The following is a 17,851-nucleotide window of genomic DNA, read 5'->3' on the forward strand; positions in this document are numbered from 1 at the left end:
CTTGGTGTATCAGGACAAAGTTCTAACCAGATGAGCTACCAGGCCAGAGCGAGCCAGCAATTTTCAACCTGTGTGCCACAGCAGGTACACTGGTGCTACAAGAATTATTTTTTAGAAGATTTTATTTATTTTTTAGAGAGAGGGGAAGGGAGGTAGAAAAAGGGAGGGAAACGTGAATTGTGGGAGCTACATCGACTGGTTGCCTCTTACACGCCTCCCAGCTGGGGACCTAGCCAGCAACCCAGGCATGTGCCCTGATTTGGAAATGAATCAGCAACCTTTTGGTTCACAGGCTGCACTCAATGCACTGAGCCTCACCAACTAGGACTCACAGGCATTTTTAAGATATGCAATACATGACCTCTTTTCCCTTAGATTATCCATTAAAAATATGACAACAGCCAACACAACAATAGCTGTCTGGTGTGAATGAATAAAAATTATACCTAATTTTTTGTCAGATCAGCAAAATAATGTATTTTTGGTGTGCTGTAGAATTTTAGTAATTAGTGTATGTTGCCATGAGATGAAAAAGTTTGAAAGTCACTGATATACGTGGTTAAACTTTAATCCTAAAAATAAATTAACACAAATAAACATCATTTTATCTGTTCTATTTAGTAGGGAATTATAAAGGATTTTTTTTTAAGAAAGAAAAACTTTAGAAATTGTTTCTAAAAGTCTGGTATGATGAGTATGAGTGTAGGTTTGGGGGCCAAAGAAACTTTGGATTATATCCCAGGTTTGACACTTTCATAGTTGTGTGACTTTAGGCAAGACATCTCCCTTAAGCCTCATTTTTTCTTATCTGTATAATGGGGATCATAACCCTAACCCCACAGAGTTGTTGTGAAGGTTAAGAGCAACATAGAAAACCAGGGTTAATGGGGCGTAGAAATTCATACAACACTCCCCTTTTACAGATAGTCAGCAAGTTAATTCAGTAGTTTATTGAGCCCTTTCTGTGCATAGGTGCTGACCCTGGCTCTGGTAAAGAACGAGGTGAAGAAGCATATTGATGCAGAGGGGACCCAGCCCAGCACATCCAGACCCCAGGGCTCCCCTGAACAATAAGCTGTTCCATGTCTGCAGAGCTGCAAATATGAGAAACACCATCCCCATGATGCTCTGGCCTGGGCAGCTGTGTCCAGGGCCCAGTCAGTTTGGCTCTCAGCTTACACTGTCCTCCAGCTTTAGGATCAAATACATAAAGCTTTTAAGCCCCTGGCCAGAGAGCAGATTCTGTCCCCACCCCCAACCCCATTCACAGATACCAGGTCACTCAATTCCGGGGAAGAGCAAGGATTTAGGGAGCAAACATCAGGGGAAAATAGGTCACAGCAGGAGGATGGTAATCTCCCCACGTGGCTGGCCCTTGCTACTAGAAGTAGGCTTCTCTTGGCCACCCGTGAAGAGTGGCTCCGGGAAGACTTTTGGGGTCTAGAGCCCCAGCACCATCCCTCCCAACAATGTGCGCAGGCTGAGGGGGCTGCCCCAAGAAAATATATCCTCCACACTGGGGTCATTCTCAGCCGAGCTCTCGCTGACTGTAACATTTCTATGCTGCAGTTAGATATTCAATCAGGTACACTTTTTGTACCCAGCAAATACACTCTTTGTACACTCTTTGTGTGCTACAGACACAAAGAGGACCCTTGGGGAGTCCACAGATGGGAATTATGACCTGGACCTAGACATTAACAAAGCCAGTGCTATCAGTACTGAGACAGAAGAGAGCCCAGAGCTGTGTGGACCTGTAGGAGGCTGCTGATTCAGCTTGGAGTCGGGGTTAGAGAATATTTCCTGGAGGAGGTGGTGCTGAACAAGAAAGGAGTTTTCACCAGGAGAACATGGGGAGGGGTATTCTGAGCACAGGGAACAGATATACAAAGATTCAGAGGAATAAAAGGATGGCCTTTCCTACTGGAAAATTATGATGGTCAAAGGAGGGCAGATCTGGAGGGGGGGTTCTGAACTTTCTCTTTCAGGTTATGGGAAAAGATGGGTAATGCTGGCTGGGAGAGAGAAGTGGGGATAAAAGTACAGGCAAATGAAGCACAGGGGCAAAGATACAGCAGAAAGGGAGTTAATGGAGGCATCTGACCTAATCGAAATGGGAGGGTGTTAGGGAAGTATGTTAGGATGCAGTAGGGCTCCCACACATGTGGGTGGAGGTCTCTGGAAGCACTTGTCACCCTGGAGCTTCTGCAAGCGTCCTATCAGGCCAGATTCTGTCCTGGAACACAGCCTCCCAGTGTAGGCCTTTAGTGTAAATCTGGCCTGCAGAGACCTCGGTTCCCACCCCTCTCTCCCTCCCTCCCTACAGATTCCTTTGGGCCCCTCTCATAAAACCCTCTCCATCGCAGCCCCACCTTTCCCCAACCACTTGTGAGTCTCCATCCTTACCTCCTATTGCCCCTAGCATGCTTCTCCCCTGGCCCCAAGGCCTGGATAGGTGGATCACTCCTCTCCTCTGTGCTGCTACAGAGGGGAGTTGCAGGAGTAGACTGAATAAACTAGGCCGAGCTGACTTATGTAGGGCCTCCTAGACAATGAGAAGGAGCTTAATAGCAGGATCAGTTTTTCAATATAGAAAATGGAGAATAAAGGGGAGGGAGGGAGATTAGAAGGCAACGAGGAGGCCATGACAGTGCCCACTGTGGGCGGTAGCTAGGAATAGGGTCCTGGTGCTGGTGGTAGAAGCCTGATGGAAAGATGATCTCACCCTCTCTGAGACACCTCCTTTCCTCGGGATCTGCCCAGGCTGAATCTTGCTCTTCCTCTCCTCCGGATGGACAGGGGCACCTCATACCATGTACCCATTCCATGCTTCCAGAATGCCTTCTGGGATTGTTTTGACTTCACACTGCAGACCTCTTCTCAGTGAACAAGCTTGTGGGGAGCAGAGGCCAGTAGGACCCTCATTGTGACCCCAGTATCTGCAGCTCCAGGTCACATCAGTGACCTGAATGTAGATTCCAACAGGGGCTCCCCACCTTCTGGAACAGGCTCCCCTCAGATGGACCAGGACCCCAGGGGAGGAGAGGACTGAGCACTTATTCTGAGCTGTCTTGAAGGCTAAGGTGGTAGTTCAGCAGGGGAGGTGAGACAGCTAGGAGCCTGGAGGCTAGAATGAACCAGGGGACTGAGGGTGGCCATAGTGGGGAGCAGGGCGAGTCACTGCAGTGGGTGGAGTGCCCACTCACGGGGCCCCGAGGGGCGAGGCAGGGCTAGGAATATCAAGCAGGGAGGACAGACCATTAGAGCTCTTGGAACCTGCATGTAATGGAAAGCTTGGCACTGCCTTTGGGAAATGAGTGTTTGTAAGGAGAAAGATGGAGTCCCCTGTGGCAGCCTTAGGCCCTGCCCATTCTGTCTTAGGGAATCAGCTTCGGGAGGCCTCCATCTGAGTCAAGCAGTGAGCGGCCGGAAGAAAGGAAGAAGCTTAGTACAAATATAAATACTTTTAATGAAAGCTGAACGCACTCTTCAGAGCCTGGAGGGCAGCCACCAAGGCAGGGGTGGGGGCAGGGGCACTGCTACCCAACTCCAATGGCTAGGCCAGGGGCCCCAGGAGGCAAACAAATGCCAGAGCAGCCCCCAGCAGCAAGGGAGCAGGGGCTGGGGTCGGGGCGGATGCTGTCGCCCTCAGTGTCTCCTGGTTGACCTCGGGACCTGTGCCATGCTCCAGGACATGCACAGGGGCACCACACAGGGTGTGTAAGTTATCCGGGTTCTGGACCCTGCGAGCTTCTTGCTGTAGGGATTCCCACACAGCAGCCGCCTCCTTCGGGCAGCCTGACAGGACTTGAGAGGCGCAGGTGTGGAAGTCATTCCAAGACCTGTTAAGGGTGTGGGGTTAAGGGAATTAGGTGGGGCAAAGAGGCTTTGGAATGGGAAGAGGTTCGGGGATGGATGGTAAAGGTGGGGGGTGGGGGTGAGGGTCACGCCGCTGCCCTTGTACCTGCTCTTACCTGCAAATGGTCTCCAGCTCACCTCCTTGACCCATGCCGTCCCCCAAGCGGATGAGACACTCAGCAAAACCCTGATATATGTGGTCACAGTGGCCTGGGCCTCTGGCAGCTGCCTCCAGGGGAGATACAGGGACTGGGGGTGGGGGTGGAAAATAGTTAATAGGATGAGCTTGCCCAACCCCCAGGGGCTTGTTTACCCTGGCATGCTCTGGGGACGTGACTCAGCGTGAATGAGGTACCCCAGGGAAATAAGGGGTATATCTGGGGATCACCTGCCTGCTCCCTGTTCTAGGTGGGACCAAATAGAGTAAGTGTGGAGCAGGGTGCGGTAGGAGTCCTCAAGTTTCAGGGGTCAGTTCTTCCTCCCAGCTTCTGGGACCTCTGTAGCTCCAAATTGGATGAAAATGGTCCAAGTGAAGGAGCCAGGACAGGGCAAAGTAGGGCAGGGTTCAGGAACAAACTCCCCCTCCTTAGCACCGTGTCCAGGATCTATAGTCTAGACAAGCTCTGCTTTGCCTTTGCACCCCATTCCAAAGCAGGTATTATCAGATGGCTAGGGCAGGATAGAGGGTGTCAGGATCCAAGTCAGACCCTAACGGACCTCAGGGAATCCTAAGGCTGGTCTAGGAGTCTCCTCAAAGGCCAAGTCTTCCTTTATCAGAATGGGGGCTACAAAATTTTGAGGTCCTTCCCCCACAACCAGGGCTCAGTCCACACCTCTCTCTTTTTGGTTCTGAGGCCACTGGTACACATTATCCCCTCCCTGGAGCCCTTGCACCTCCCCACCATCCTGGTTCCCAGTACTCGGCAAGGCTGTGCCTCAGCTCCCATGCACCCAACCCAACCTGGTGAGAGGCTGTATGGCCCGGGCTGGTCCCATACACCTATAACTCACCGAATGGTGGTAACAGCAGCAGCAGCAGCAGCAGCCCCACCGTACAGGGCAGTTGCTGGCAGTGGCGACAGCAGCAGCAGCAGCAGTGCATCATCCCCGCCTGGGAGCCTAGTGCCAGAGAGCTACCAGCCTTAAGTGCAGCCCTTCAGCCCAGCCCCCAAAAGGAGGGACTCTGATTGGATGTGAGCTGGAGGCGGGGCTTCAAAGCCAGCAGGCAGCCACCACCAGTACTCAAATAGGCAAAGGAAAGGGACCTCACAGAGAGGAGTCAGGGTCCTGCTGAGCCCTGGGCGCTGGGCTCTCATCCCAAAGATGGAAAGGGGAGATCTAGGAAGGCAGTTGTGCAGATGAATGCAGGTGTCCAGGCCTCTGGGTTGGCCCTGACAAAGCTCTAAACAGGGAGAAGACGGAGGCCAGGGAACAGAGGGCAGTTATCAAAGTCACACCAAAGACACTAAAAGCACACATACTCCATTTTATTCCAAAAGCATTTAATTAAATTTCTCAATGTTTTCAAAAACAAAAAAGGTCCAAAACAGAGGTAAAAATAAACATGGAAAATTCAACTCAAGTGGTGTCACAATCTCGGGGGTCATGCTCCAGGCATGGCAGAACCCAAGAAGGCACAATACCCGCCCTGGGCCCAGCCTAAACCTGTTGGTTACCATAACCACAACCAGTGTTCCCCCCAAAACACCCCAGAGGTGGAAGCCTAAGCAGGTAATGGGTAGACATGATCCTGCTTTGGCCTGGCCTGTCTACTGGCCTTCAGTGCCACCCCACCCCTGGGCAAGGCAGGCTTAGCTAAGGGAGGCTGGGGGTCACAAGGCCATGCAGCATGAGGCTGAGACGCCGGGCTGCTTTGCCAAGTGAGTTGTGTGGTTCGGCCTGCAGGAACTGGAAGAGCTTCTGGCGCACCTGGGCCATGACGGAGCCCATGTGGTCCCGAGTGATAGGGTCACTGTGGTCCAGGTGCATCACAGCATCTTCTAGGTAGCTGGGGGTAGAGGAAAGGGACAGGCTACAGGTGGGCTCCAGCAGATGGGAGCGCCCCCTGGTGGAACTGAGGCCCAGAGGAACAGCTGACAAAGGAGGCCTCTGAGCCAGAGATGGATGGGGGAACTGGTGGAATTAGGGAAGGAGTCAGGCTAGGGTGGGAGTCTTTGCTTTGAACTGCTCCCTTACCTCTGCCCCAGCCCATCTTCTGGTGCAACTGTACCCACTCACCTGAGCTTGAGGTCAGTTCGGGTGCCAAGGTCAGAGGCCAGCTGCTGGATGAGGGAAAGAAGCACGGGCTGGGAGAGTGGGCAGGGGGGCTGCCCAAAAACCTGGCCTGGATCCACAGTTTCACACACGTACAGCACCAGGTTCAAGTCGGCAGCTGTCAGGGCCTGGGTAGAGGATAGCATTTAGTGTGTGGATTTTGTCGGGAGGCACCTGAGTCTTAACTGGGCCTGGCATACCTGCTGGAAGGCCTGATTGAGGTGGCCCTGCTGCAGCAGCTGCAGGATATGGGCTTGCTGGGCCTGGCAGTCCAGATGAGCAGCAGGGACAGGTGTGCCAGCAGCTGAGCGCATGGCTTGCATGATGCTAGAGGTGACAGCAGCCTGCTGCTCCTTGAGTGCCACACTCACCTCACCCTTAACAATGCGTTGCACCTGTGCTAAAATGGACTCCTGCAGGCTGCAAAGGGAAACAAGATAGATGAGGTAGATGGGGAGTCTGGTGTGACCTTTTCCAAACCCACCACCTCACCCAGTATCCTGCCCACACACCTGCCCACTGCCAAGTGCAGCTGGTGCTGCACCTCAGCCCGAACACTGCTGGACACAGTGGCTGCCATCTGCTCGGTGGCACCCTGCAGCGTGCTGACCAGGCCCCGAAGCTGGGCCAACACAGGCTCCCGTGCCTCCTGCTCTCGTGCCTTCCGGCTCTTCATGTGGCTCTCTAGCTGTTGCAAGTCTGAAAGGTGACCACAGGGGCCATAAGGATGCTGAGGGATAAGAGGACAGCCCCTCCGCCTTGGAGTATTGGACCCCACTCACATTCCTGTGTGCCCAGTCGGAAGCTATCATTGATCTGCTGGAACATGGCCTGGCAGCTCTTCTCAAAGGCAGGCAGCACCACACTCTGGAAGGCTTCACGGTAGGCAGCCTGCATTGGTCCCTGTAACGTGTCTGCAGCTGCTCGGGCAATGGCATCTGTCAAGTTCTGGGGGTAAAGGGAAGGGCCGAACCAAAAGCCTGAGTCTAAGCTGGTGTGATCAAGTCCACCAACCACCAACCTCCCTCCTCTTTGGCCCTATAGCACCTTGGATTTCAGCAGCTTGGAGATATTCTCTTTCATGCTACCTTCCACAGCTGTGAGCTTGGTGGCCACTGAGGTGCTCAGTTGGCCTGCCACAGGCTCTAGACTCCTAGAGACACCTGGGGCAAGGTGAGGAGGGAGAGGTGGAGCCATGAGAGAAAGCTTGACAGGTAGGGGCCCCACTCCCACCCAGCCCACCCAGAGAAGTCTCATGCAAAACTCACATGGAGGCACCGTCTTCTTGATCTCGTCCCGTATGCTGCGCTCCAGCCGCCCAGCCACAGCTGAAGACAGTGCCTGGGACATCTGTTGTGTCAGCTGTTCCTGCAGCTGACCACCCCGTTGCTGCCCCTCCGCCAATGCCCGTTCTAGCCGCCGCTCTGTGTGGTAGCTAAGGAACAGACCTGGAGCAGCTCCCGTGTCCCTTCTCAGTCCAAGAATGCTGTAGCTGCCTCTCACCCTCCTCCACGCTGGGCCACTGCCCACAAGGATACGTTCCTGTTCATGCCGAGACTCTAGGGCACGCTCTACGTGGCCCGTGACGGTGCTCTGCAGGCCTTCAAGCTGGCTGCATAGGCGCTGCAGCAGCTCTTCTTGGCTGTGTCGCAACTCCAACAGCTCTCTCTGCTGTTGCCAGATTAGTGCTGGCCAGTCCTCAGAGGGCTCTGCCACCTGCCAGTAGCACCGACAGTCGCATCATACCTGCCCTACCTGTCCCCACACACCAGACCAGGGAATGGCCCAGATCTCTCCCCCACCCTCTGAAAGGAGTCCTAGAAGTAGAAAGGGTGTTTGCTCACTCACCTGGCGCTCCGTGAGCCGGGATTCCATAGCTGAATCCCTGCCATAGGCGAGAAGCACCTCAGGCCACGTCATGCAGGCAGCCTGGAGACCACCCCTCTCCCTGGCCCCAGGACCCGTCCTACCCATCATCTTTTTTGCCCTTCTTCTTGAGCTTGGGTGAGGTCCGAGGGGATCCCTTAGTCTTCCAGTCCTTGGCGGGCAGCCGTGGAGTGGGAACTTTGGTGCCAAAGCCCCCCGCAGCAGAGGCGAGGCTGGCCACTTCATCGTCATGGTCACTGTGGGAAGGAGGAGAGGCGTAAGCGCCTACCACTTGCTGGCCTGCCCTTGTGAGAGAACAGCACCTACCTTTGTTCAGCACTGGCATCCTGGCTGTCATGTTGTTGTAGCAAGTGATAAGGTGGTCGGTGGAAGGCCAGGCTCTTGTGTTTTTCCTGTAGGCCATTCCTGGGGCTGGGAGGATGGCTGACTCAGCAATGGATGACTCCACCTGAAGCCCCTACCATCAGGGCACTTTCCCCCTCCCACGCTCCTCACCTTTCTGTGAGGCTGCTGCATGTCTCCCGAGTAATGTCTGGTGCTGTAGGCCAGACCTGGCTGTCAGGGGCTGTGGCCTCCTGGGTCAAGGCGGCCTCCAGGAGGGAGGGAGTACTATGCCGATCCCCGTCCCCAGGGCCTCCATCCAGGCTAAGCTGGGAGCCGAGCTCAGGCCCTGGCCGGGGCCGCGGGGACAGCAGGTGTAGTGCTGAGGCAGCTGAGGCCATACTGTTTGGCTCAAGGTCCTCAGAAGCAGAGGCACCAAAGCCACGGGACAGGGCCTCAGATGCTATCTCAGGGATGTCCTGGGACAGGGCAGTGGAAGCCGAAGAGATAACATCGGGGGAGCGGGTACGGCTGGGGGAAGCCTGGCGCAGCCCCAGGGTCTCCACTTCCTGCAGCTCCAGGGAGAGTGCAGAGGCAGCACTAGGTACCTGAGGTAGGTCAAAATGGGGACTTAGGTGGAGGGAAACAGGTGTAGGGGGAGCACAGAGACGAAGTACTGGTATTTGTAATGACGAGAGATGCAACAGTGGGGAAAGGGGATGCAATCAAGAACAGCCACAGCTCAGGAGAGGAGGTGGGAATGGACAGGCTGAGGAGCTGTCCTCCAGGGAATGTGGGAAGCTGAGATGACCTCAAGGGAAACATGGGCCACCATAGGCAGAACAGGACAAACAGACAGGGTGCTAGAGAAGAAGACTGCTGCCAACCTTCCCACTGCTATGCACCTGCTAACCTGAATTTCACACACACGCACCTGCCCAGGCCCTTTGGGAGTTAATTTGTCAGCTGGACCTGGGAGCAGGCCAGGCAGGAGGCTGCGTGGGCTTGCCTGCAGGCTGTTGCCACTGTTCATTGTCAGGCTGCCATCCAGCTGCAGCTTGGGGCTCAAGGTCAGCTCCTCAGATGGCCTGGTGACAAGAAGGCTGAGGTATAAGCAGCCAGAGCTTGGCATCACCTGGCACCAGCCCCTGCCCGACCCCAACGCTGATCCTCACTTCACCTGGGCAAGGGGGGGTCCACAGCTGAGGTACTACTCATGGCTGATACTGCTGTGAGAGAGGAGCTGCTGCTGCCGCTACTGCTGCTGCTGCTGCTGCTGCTACTACTAGGGGAGGCAGCAATCTGGGGAGATGCAGAGTGAGAGCTGTAGCCTATGGGTAGGAATTCCCAGGTCCCACTGCCCTGAGCCCGAGCCCCAGCCCCAGCACACCTGCTGCAGGGAGGTGCTAGGTGTCATGAAGGCGTCAGGTGTCATCAGCTTGGGCTTCGTCGTCTCACTGCTCAGATTAAGGAAGTCAGCAGGGGCAGGTAACTCCACGATACGTCGGACATCAGGCTGGGAGCCGTGAGTAGCTGAACCCAGACCCTCAGAGCCCAGTTCGGGCCGAGATTCTCCAAATGCTGTGGGGAAATCTGCCACTTCAGTCAAACTAGACCCTGGTCAATCTAAACTGCTCTCCCCTCACCCCTCACTCACCGAAGTCCTCATGGGCAGTGTGAGTGGGGAGCGGGGCGACCACATCAGGGTTCAGCTGCGGCTGGAAGCGGATCTGCACATCTTGCAGTGCCCTTTAGGAAGAGTAGGAGAATAGGAGAGAGCTCGAAGGGGCCAGTTGGTAGTGTGGGGAGGAGCACAGACAGGGCACACTCACTTAGTATGCACGCAAAAGAGCTTGATGAGCACACCAGCTGCAGACTCCATGGCACCAGCTCCGTGGTTCCCATCTGCAAGGACAATGTGGACGACTAAGCCCCTGGCCCTGTGTCTTGGCACTCCCTACATACCAATGTATAGCCCCGATTCTGAGCAGCTCACCGGCCCCTAGGCTGTCATTCTCTTCCTCAGCAGGCAGCACCTCAGTGTGCCTCAGCCGGCAGCGAGTCACAACCTGGATACCAAAGCTCAATACAGGGTGGGTGAGTAGGAACTCAGAGATGGAACTGAAGCAGGCACGGCCTTCCTCCTGGTTCTGCAGCAGCTCCATCACATAAAGGACCTGCACAGGCAGTGCATTCACAGCTGAGCTCACAGGCTGTGAGGGCTGTGGATGTGCCACACACATCTCTGCCTTTCCCAGTAACACCAAGTCTGACTGGGGTGCCCCCCAATGCAGTCTACCTTTCGCTGCACATCGCTGAGAATCAGATATTCTGCTGAGAGGTCCAGGCAAACTTTGAGGCTGGGTGGCACACTCACTGAGCTGAAGATATCTGGGGAGAAGCTAGGAGGCCACAAAGCAGAATGAATGAGACTAAGAGAGAGGAAAGAACCCATATTCCCAACACTGCTTACCCCCATCTGCTCCCCAGCCTATGCTTACCTAATGGTCTGCAGGCAGGTCCAGGACACCGTGCACCACATCTTTAGCTCCTGATTCTGGTCAGCACCAGTAATGAGGAACCTCCAGAAAGGGACCCTACAAAGCAACAAGACACTGAGTGATTGGCGGGGAGCCTAAGGTCCAGCCCGCCGCCCACCTGCCTGCCCACTCACTCACTCAGGGTCCTGTTTCTTATGGTTATCACAGAACAGGAGGCAGGAGAGAGGCCGCCCATCATGAGGCTTCAACTCATGTAGACACCTGCAAGCAGGCAGATGAGGAGCCTGAGTGGGTGATCTAGTCCCCTACCTGGGGTTCCCAGTCCCTCAGGCCCCGTCTTACCTTGGCTCATCCTGCCCCTCAATGTAGATCTGCCAGAACTTGACAAAGCCATCATGGCTTGCTGTAGCCAGGACAGTCCCATCAGGTGAGAGGGCCCCTTCACTCAGGTACTGGGAAGAACCCAAAGAGCCTTGCTTTTCCACCAGATTAGAGGTGGGAGCAAGCCCATCTCAGATGAGAATGACAGTGCACTGGGCTGACCCACAGTGGATCCACACATGAGTGTGAAAGACTAAACGAATGGGAGCCAGAGAGAAGACCAGGCCATTATAGCCACACAGGCGTGAGCCCCACAGGTGGAGGTCAATTTGTGATCCAAGTCCCAGTGGACAGGACGCCAGTAAAGCTACCCGAGCAGCTCTAGGTATGGGGAATAGAGGAGGGACACAAGTAAAGGGGAAGAGCAAGGAAGGAATTCAGCTGCAGGCTTACTGTGCTGTGGCCTTTTACCATGATGAAGCCCTGCTTGATCTGGCTGACATCCACAGGCCAGGTGCTGTGGTTGGAGCGGAGCATGTCCAGGTTCCACACCTCAGCCTGGAAGGTACAGCGAGGTGAGCGTTCAGCTCATGCCCACACCTTGGCTGCTCTGACCACCCCCTCCCCCTATGCCCAGCCTCCTCACCCTGTCCTCATGCAAAAGGGCCACCATTGGGCTACCCTCCTCACAACACTCTTCACTCTCCTCGGGAATGAATGGGCACCAGATGATCCTACGAAAGTGATTCAGCGGCGTACCCTCTGGCTGCCGGATGTGGACCAGAATCTCTTCTCTGAACAGGGCGTTAAGGGCTAACCAGGTAGATGATGAGCTCTGCCCACCTTTCCTCAGTCCCCCATCCCATCCCATCCCATCCCCAGAAAAGGATACTGAATTTTGCCATTAACCAGAGCCAAGTGCCACACAAACAAATTGCCTGCCTCATCCAGGCAGGCCAGCTGTGGGGAATTGACGTGTGCGAAGGCCAGGTCAGCCACACTGCCCGTGAAGCCCTTGAGCAGGGTCCGCTCCGAAGTGCTGACACTGATCACCCTCACCATTGCTGAGCCATTGTTGGCAGCTGGAATCAGGGCAGTGGTTGGCTGTGAGTGGGTGTCTAGGCCCAGGCAGCAGCAGAGAAGCCCTGCCCTTGCCTGCCTCACAGCCACCACCAGCCTCAAGCCTGGTTTTCCCACTTGGCCAGCCAAGGCCTGGCAGAGCTGGGAGCAACACAGACAAGCTTTATATTGCATCCTCAAGGTCTGAGTGGGCTGAGAGCCCTTACACTCAACCTGGGTCTCTGGGGCTTCTCACAGAACACCTCCCTCCTGTCCCCTGCCCCAACTCACCCCGAATGGCATAAGCCAAGAAGGAATTAGACACAGCAATCAGGTTGCCATAGTAGTATTTCTGCTCCCAGTCATACTTGGCAACGGGCTGGATTTTCACCTGAGAACCAAGGGTGAGGAAGGTTGTAGAAGCTGAGGGCTGGGGCAGCTTTCCTGGAGTTTAAATGATCCCCAGCATCCCTGGGGACAGTAGAGGCCACATATGCAAGCCCAGTCACCCAATCACAACTCCTGGTGCCAGATTCCCACACAGATTTGGTAGCAAACCCTGGCTTCCTGAGACGGGGCACACTAGTTGTTGGTTAAGGTGGTCCCCATAGGAACTGGCAGCATGGGAGAGGTTGTGTGTCCCCATTCACCATATACAACATCTTGGTACTCACCTTGTTGCTCCCCCGTGCCTTGCTCGAGATGCTAGAGTCACTGCTGGCCACAATTTCTACCTCTTTGGCCGAGATCCCAATGCAGGTAGAGCTGTCATCTCCCGAGAGGCAGCTGCAGGGAGGGGTGCACAAGCTTAACTCTTTTTCACCCTAAGTCTCAATGGGCAGGGTTGGAATAAGGAGAGGATACAACCACCATAGGGCGGGTGTCCAATCCCAATACACAGTTCTGGGTGCACTGGTCCCCAGACCCACAGCTTCCCTTGCTCACCTCCCTCCTTGAGAATGCTAAATAAAGTGCTTAAACATCAGATCTGGGCCAAGCCCTTCAGCTTGCACTCACCCCTCATCCCAGTGCAAGCTCAGTGTGGTTAAAATGCTACGACCCAGGACATCTAGTAAGGGAGCAGTAGAGGCTGCTGGCCCTTCTCTCCCCTCATCTCATGCCTTTAGCTAGCAAACACCCCAAACACCCCATCACCGCCACTGTTATGTCCCAGGCACTCACATGACCTGCTTCTCCTGCAGGTTAATAGATGGCTTGGCCCGGAGACCAGGCTTGTTTGCCGAAGTACCATCACCTGAGCAGAGAGGGTCTGGAACCAGGAGCCCATTGAGGTCCCCATTGTAGGTGTTAGATGGCCTCTGGCTGTCTGCACTGGGGCCTGGGGGCAGAGAGGGCCACTGTCTGAGGTTGTTCCACCTGCCCACGAGCCTCTCCTAATGCAGAGCTTCCCTTCAGAATCATGAGGCACTCCAGCAACACTCAAATGAGGCCTGTCTGTGGGAAGGATGGCCCTTTGTTCATCTCTAATATTCCATACACACTGATGGTGGACCCACTGTACGCCAGGACCAAGGAGAAGCATGAGGCTCTTCTATCTCGGAGAGGAGTGCAAGCTATCAAGGATTCTCTGAAGCCAATTAATACTCAGGCCCAGGTCAGCACAGAGGGACTCTGTGTACTTAAGAGAGAGCATGGGAAGGGTCAGGACAGACTTCACAGAAGAGTCACCACCATCAAAGCCACTGTAGCTAGAACACACAAACATGGGAAAGATGAAGGGAAAATAAGGCTGCAGAGGTCTCAGGTATGAGACTGGGGTGCTTAGGTTCTCCAGGAAGCAATGAGAGCCACGGAAGAGTTTTAAAAGGGAAGATAGCATGGTCAGCACTGGCCAGAGGGCTGATTGCTCTAAGGCAGCCTGAAGGATAGTTGAGAATCTGGGTGAGAGATACAAGGGCCTAGATCAAGGTAGTGGCAGGGCTGGAGAAGAAAGAGTGGGCTTCTAAGGCATGGTCAAGGACACTGATAAGATGTGGGAGTAAGGAAGAAAGGCACCTGCCCCACAGAGAAATGGCTCAGAAGATGCCACCTTGGGAGGGTAAACTCAGAATGAGTGGACATGAAGGATCTGGACAAAGAAGAGAACATATGGGGTAGTGTGTGGAGTCAGGAAAGACAGCATTTCAGTTTGCCATTCACTGAGTTTCAAGCACCCTTATAGGCTCAGACAGTACTCCAAAACTCCCAGGTTGCAAGGAGACTAGGGCTCCACATTAAGGATCACATTAAATTTTCCTAGGCACAAAAGCCTGGGGTCTGACACAGTCCACCAGTGAGAGGAGACAAGCCAGAGCTCCCTGGCAAACAGAAGAATCAAGTATCAGTCAATAAACGAAGAGTTCAGAGGAAAGCCTCCAGGCCACGTCACTTGGATCAGAGCCACCTTAGCTACTCCGGGGTAAGCTGACCACTCTCCCTCCCAGGAAGGCTACCATGAAGACAAACAACGGCACAAGGTTGGCCGTGTCAGGCTCTATCAAACCTTTGTGGATTCTAGTCTACGTAGCAGCTGATGAGCAGGAGAGGCCCAAGCCTCTCACATGAGTGAAAAGGAGCACACTCCAGGCCTGTGGCAAAGAGTCAGTGGTTTCAAGTAGTAGAAGATGAATTTTTTCAGGGAATAGTTAACCCCACCCAGAGTGAGAACCAGTGCCAGTTTCCAGCAGCAGCCAGTTGGGATCTCCCAGCAGGTTGAAGAACAGGGCCTGAGGAAATACCAGTTCTCTCAGCTCTGGCCCCTGCACACCTAAACCACCATCACCCACTGGCCTTTCAACCACTGCAACTTTTCTCGGGTCCCTGAACCAGCTGGGAACTTTTGGTACCTTCACCCATGCTATTTCAGCTTTGTTAATGCTTTTCTAACACCCAACTCCTGTTCATATTACAAGAACTACCCTGAACATTGTCTCCTTTCTCAGACCTGTTCTCCAGCACTGTCCAGTCCCCATCCCACCTGCCCTGTCCCCAACAAAATGCCAAAGCACTCGTCTCGGTCATGTCAACAGTTACATTACAACGTCCTTAGGTTCCTTGAGGGTAGGAGCAGCTGAGGTATCACTGCAAGCCCAAATAAAGTTTAAACGAATGGAAATAAACTTTGTTTTGCAGATGTTTTGTCTAATCCAATCAGGGCCTTGCAGTCTGTGATTTGCCTTAATCCCAGTAAGGGCGTGGGATTGGGGGTGGACACTTCCCTCCAGAAAAATAGTTTCAAGAATCACGCTTGGAATTTGTGTTCTCGAGGGAAGGGCAAGTTGCAGAGGCGGATCCGCAGCTTCTCAGCCCAGCGCCTAGGTCTAGATACAGAACTCAGAATACAGAGCACCGAATAGGCCTCTGAAGTATGGCAAACGGGTTGCGAACCCAGACACTAGAGACAGAAACACTAGAGACCTTGGGGTCAGGCCACCAGCGGAGCCATGCATTCGGCGAGGGAGCCTCACCTTCAGCTGAGACGCTGAAGGACGACGAGGCAGAACGTCCCGGCGATAGAATGGGGAGGGATCGCACCGGGGGTCTGCGCCCTTCCGGTAACATGCTCAGGGAGTTACTGCTCTAACCCTCTTCTGCCCTCACCAGCCGGGAGGATGCAAAGCAGGAGGGACCTGGGGGTACTGAGGGCGACCCTGACCCGAGCCGCTCCTCTGCCTGCTCAGCAAGGGCCCACCCTCGCTGTCCCGGCTCACCTCCCGCGGGCCGGTCCAGCTTGAGGATGTCCCGTAGGTGCTGCGTGGCGTCCTCGATGTCGATGCTCGCGCAGGAGGCCATGGGCCCAGCCGCAGACGCTCTGTCCGCGCCGCGTTCGTTTCGCTGACGCCGCGCACCAGCCGAGCACAGCCGCGCCGGGACCAGAGACGGGACGCGGGTCACTACAATCAGCCCACCCGGAGCCCACAAACCGCCGTCCGCACCGCGTCCCTAAACCCCCCCACCACAACTAACCGCCTTCACTTCCGGCCCGCTGAGCCTCGGCTCCCGGAACCTGCACGGACCGGAGAAGAAAGGTTCCGCGCTGAGGGAGAACGCCTTGCTTGTCCTGGAGCCCGTCTCCTTCTGCTACCCCACCCCCGTGCCAGCGAAGTCCGATGAGTTTCACAAGACCGAGGCAAAGCAAATGTCCATGTACTGGACCGCGCAAAGCGATACTAGCCTCAGAATACCCCGCCCGTCCATGCCCACTCCCAAGGCAAGGTCTCTTGATGGGCCTAGAACCCGGTCTACTCGGCCACCCAGGCTGTTCTCAGACTCCTCCAGAAACAAGCTGAACTGGCAGGAGCCAGGGTTACTCTTTAGGAAATAGGTCAGTGTAACCCAAATTCCTGAGGGGACCCACGATGTCAGAAGGTCCAGGAATTGCAAGGTCATGAGAGCTAACCCCTTCAAAAAGATCACATTGTTCTAACAGGCTTCCAACAACATCCGGATTGCCCAACCTAGTACCCTCAGGCAAGACGAAACAAACAACAGTTTACAAACACCTGTTTATTGCAGACATTTCAGGCACAGATACATGGAAAAAGCTGTATTGCAGATTTTATACAGGGTGGTTTTAAGAGGCAGCAGGCACCTACCTCTCTCCCCCACCCCCAACACACAGCAACCTAGATATCAGTCCCACTGAAATCTGCTCAATATGCTGTTCTATCAAACAGCGTATCATCCGGCCCTGTACCCAGTACAGCTAGGTAACCTCTAGGGGTCTGAGGAAGTCCTTGGCCTCCATCCATAGCTGAGGGAAAGGGGGGCACAGGTCAGGCATAGCTATGGTGCCCTCACCAGTCCTAAAATCCCTAACGGCACCAGCTGAAGCCCTGGGTTTGGTTTTAGCCTGTGGTTGCTACCTTGCCACCAGGTTTACACCACCAGGTCTCAGAGCTAAAGGGCTAGATTTGCCATAGGCAAGGCCTCTGTCCCCCCAAACTGAGGAGCATAAACTGTCCCAATAGTTAAGACTTCCTGGGATTTGAAGACAATGAGGTGTGTGGTTAGGAAGGGACTGGGAGGCCTAATGATGCCTTGCTGAGGTCTAAGAGGTGAGAAATCGTAAAGCACAAATCCCTCAAACTCAGATTGCCTTCTTTCGTAGCTCTCGATCTGTATTACAAACCACCAGGTCTGGATCTGTGGGTGTTGCAGGCTGGCTGTTCTGGGAACTTGCCTTTGAGCAAAGTTATCTATAAAGCAGGTGGTACAGGCTCTGAACTACCCTCTTCTTGGCTTGGTATTTGTGGGGTTCCCTCGGTGTTATCCTAACCCTTCTGGGGATAAAATAGGCCCCTCTCCCTCAAACCTTTGCTCAGAGGGCCTGGACCTGATGGGCCATTTTTGGCAAGGCCTCTCCATATTCAGTGGGATTCTGGGTCGTATGTCCTGTTACTAGGGCCCTGACCCTACCCAGTGTAGAGGTCACAGGAGGTGTCAGAACTGACTACAGAGGCTTCAGTGCAAGGGAAGCTTCAGGCCAGACTGTAGCTCTCTCTGTCTGCAGCTCACTTTCCCAAGACCAGGTGGGCTGGGGAGGGGAGCACTATGCCCTACCAGGCTTCTGAGAGAAGCTAGCTCAGAGTGCTGCTTCGGCAGTCTTCTCGCAATAGGCATTGCTGAGT

The 17,851-nt window shown here is 54.4% G+C and overlaps 2 protein-coding genes across 2 annotated transcripts; both read right to left on the minus strand.

Moving 5' to 3' along the window:
* Nucleotides 1–3,449: 3,449 nt before the first annotated feature.
* NRN1L (neuritin 1 like) lies at nt 3,450–5,258 on the minus strand. Its single transcript, XM_037162581.2, has 3 exons — nt 4,870–5,258; nt 3,975–4,107; nt 3,450–3,842 (listed from the first exon to the last, which is right to left on the minus strand). Exons 1-3 carry the CDS (start codon nt 4,961–4,963, stop codon nt 3,557–3,559), a joined length of 513 nt encoding a protein of 170 aa, XP_037018476.2. The 5' UTR covers nt 4,964–5,258; the 3' UTR covers nt 3,450–3,556.
* An 85-nt stretch (nt 5,259–5,343) lies between these two features.
* On the minus strand, nt 5,344–16,380 carry EDC4 (enhancer of mRNA decapping 4). Its single transcript, XM_037162580.2, has 29 exons — nt 15,932–16,380; nt 13,404–13,560; nt 12,896–13,007; nt 12,513–12,612; nt 12,055–12,244; nt 11,809–11,956; nt 11,616–11,720; nt 11,184–11,293; nt 11,019–11,102; nt 10,842–10,937; nt 10,640–10,742; nt 10,337–10,517; nt 10,173–10,245; nt 9,998–10,089; nt 9,731–9,921; nt 9,521–9,642; nt 9,275–9,428; nt 8,515–8,948; nt 8,326–8,430; nt 8,103–8,255; nt 7,981–8,017; nt 7,671–7,848; nt 7,401–7,556; nt 7,180–7,295; nt 6,915–7,080; nt 6,645–6,831; nt 6,333–6,552; nt 6,097–6,260; nt 5,344–5,866 (listed from the first exon to the last, which is right to left on the minus strand). Exons 1-29 carry the CDS (start codon nt 16,011–16,013, stop codon nt 5,674–5,676), a joined length of 4,209 nt encoding a protein of 1,402 aa, XP_037018475.2. The 5' UTR covers nt 16,014–16,380; the 3' UTR covers nt 5,344–5,673.
* Between the last annotated feature and the right edge of the window lie 1,471 nt (nt 16,381–17,851).

Source organism: Artibeus jamaicensis, unplaced genomic scaffold, assembly GCF_021234435.1.
Source record: "Artibeus jamaicensis isolate MK-2021 breed Jamaican fruit bat unplaced genomic scaffold, CSHL_Jam_final contig_464, whole genome shotgun sequence".
Taxonomy (NCBI): Eukaryota; Metazoa; Chordata; class Mammalia; order Chiroptera; family Phyllostomidae; genus Artibeus; species Artibeus jamaicensis.

Excerpts from the sequence above, each read along its gene's own strand:
- NRN1L (XM_037162581.2), bottom strand. The coding sequence starts at position 4,963 with ATGATGCACTGCTGCTGCTGCTGCTGTCGCCACTGCCAGCAACTGCCC. Across the intron at positions 4,108-4,869 it reads GCTGCTGTTACCACCATTCG|TCCCTGTATCTCCCCTGGAG; the intron begins GTGAGTTATAGG and ends CCCCACCCCCAG. Across the intron at positions 3,843-3,974 it reads GAGCTGGAGACCATTTGCAG|GTCTTGGAATGACTTCCACA; the intron begins GTAAGAGCAGGT and ends CACCCTTAACAG.
- EDC4 (XM_037162580.2), bottom strand. The coding sequence starts at position 16,013 with ATGGCCTCCTGCGCGAGCATCGACATCGAGGACGCCACGCAGCACCTA. Across the intron at positions 11,721-11,808 it reads CCCTTTTGCATGAGGACAGG|GCTGAGGTGTGGAACCTGGA; the intron begins GTGAGGAGGCTG and ends TGTACCTTCCAG. Across the intron at positions 11,103-11,183 it reads GAGGGGCAGGATGAGCCAAG|GTGTCTACATGAGTTGAAGC; the intron begins GTAAGACGGGGC and ends GCCTGCTTGCAG.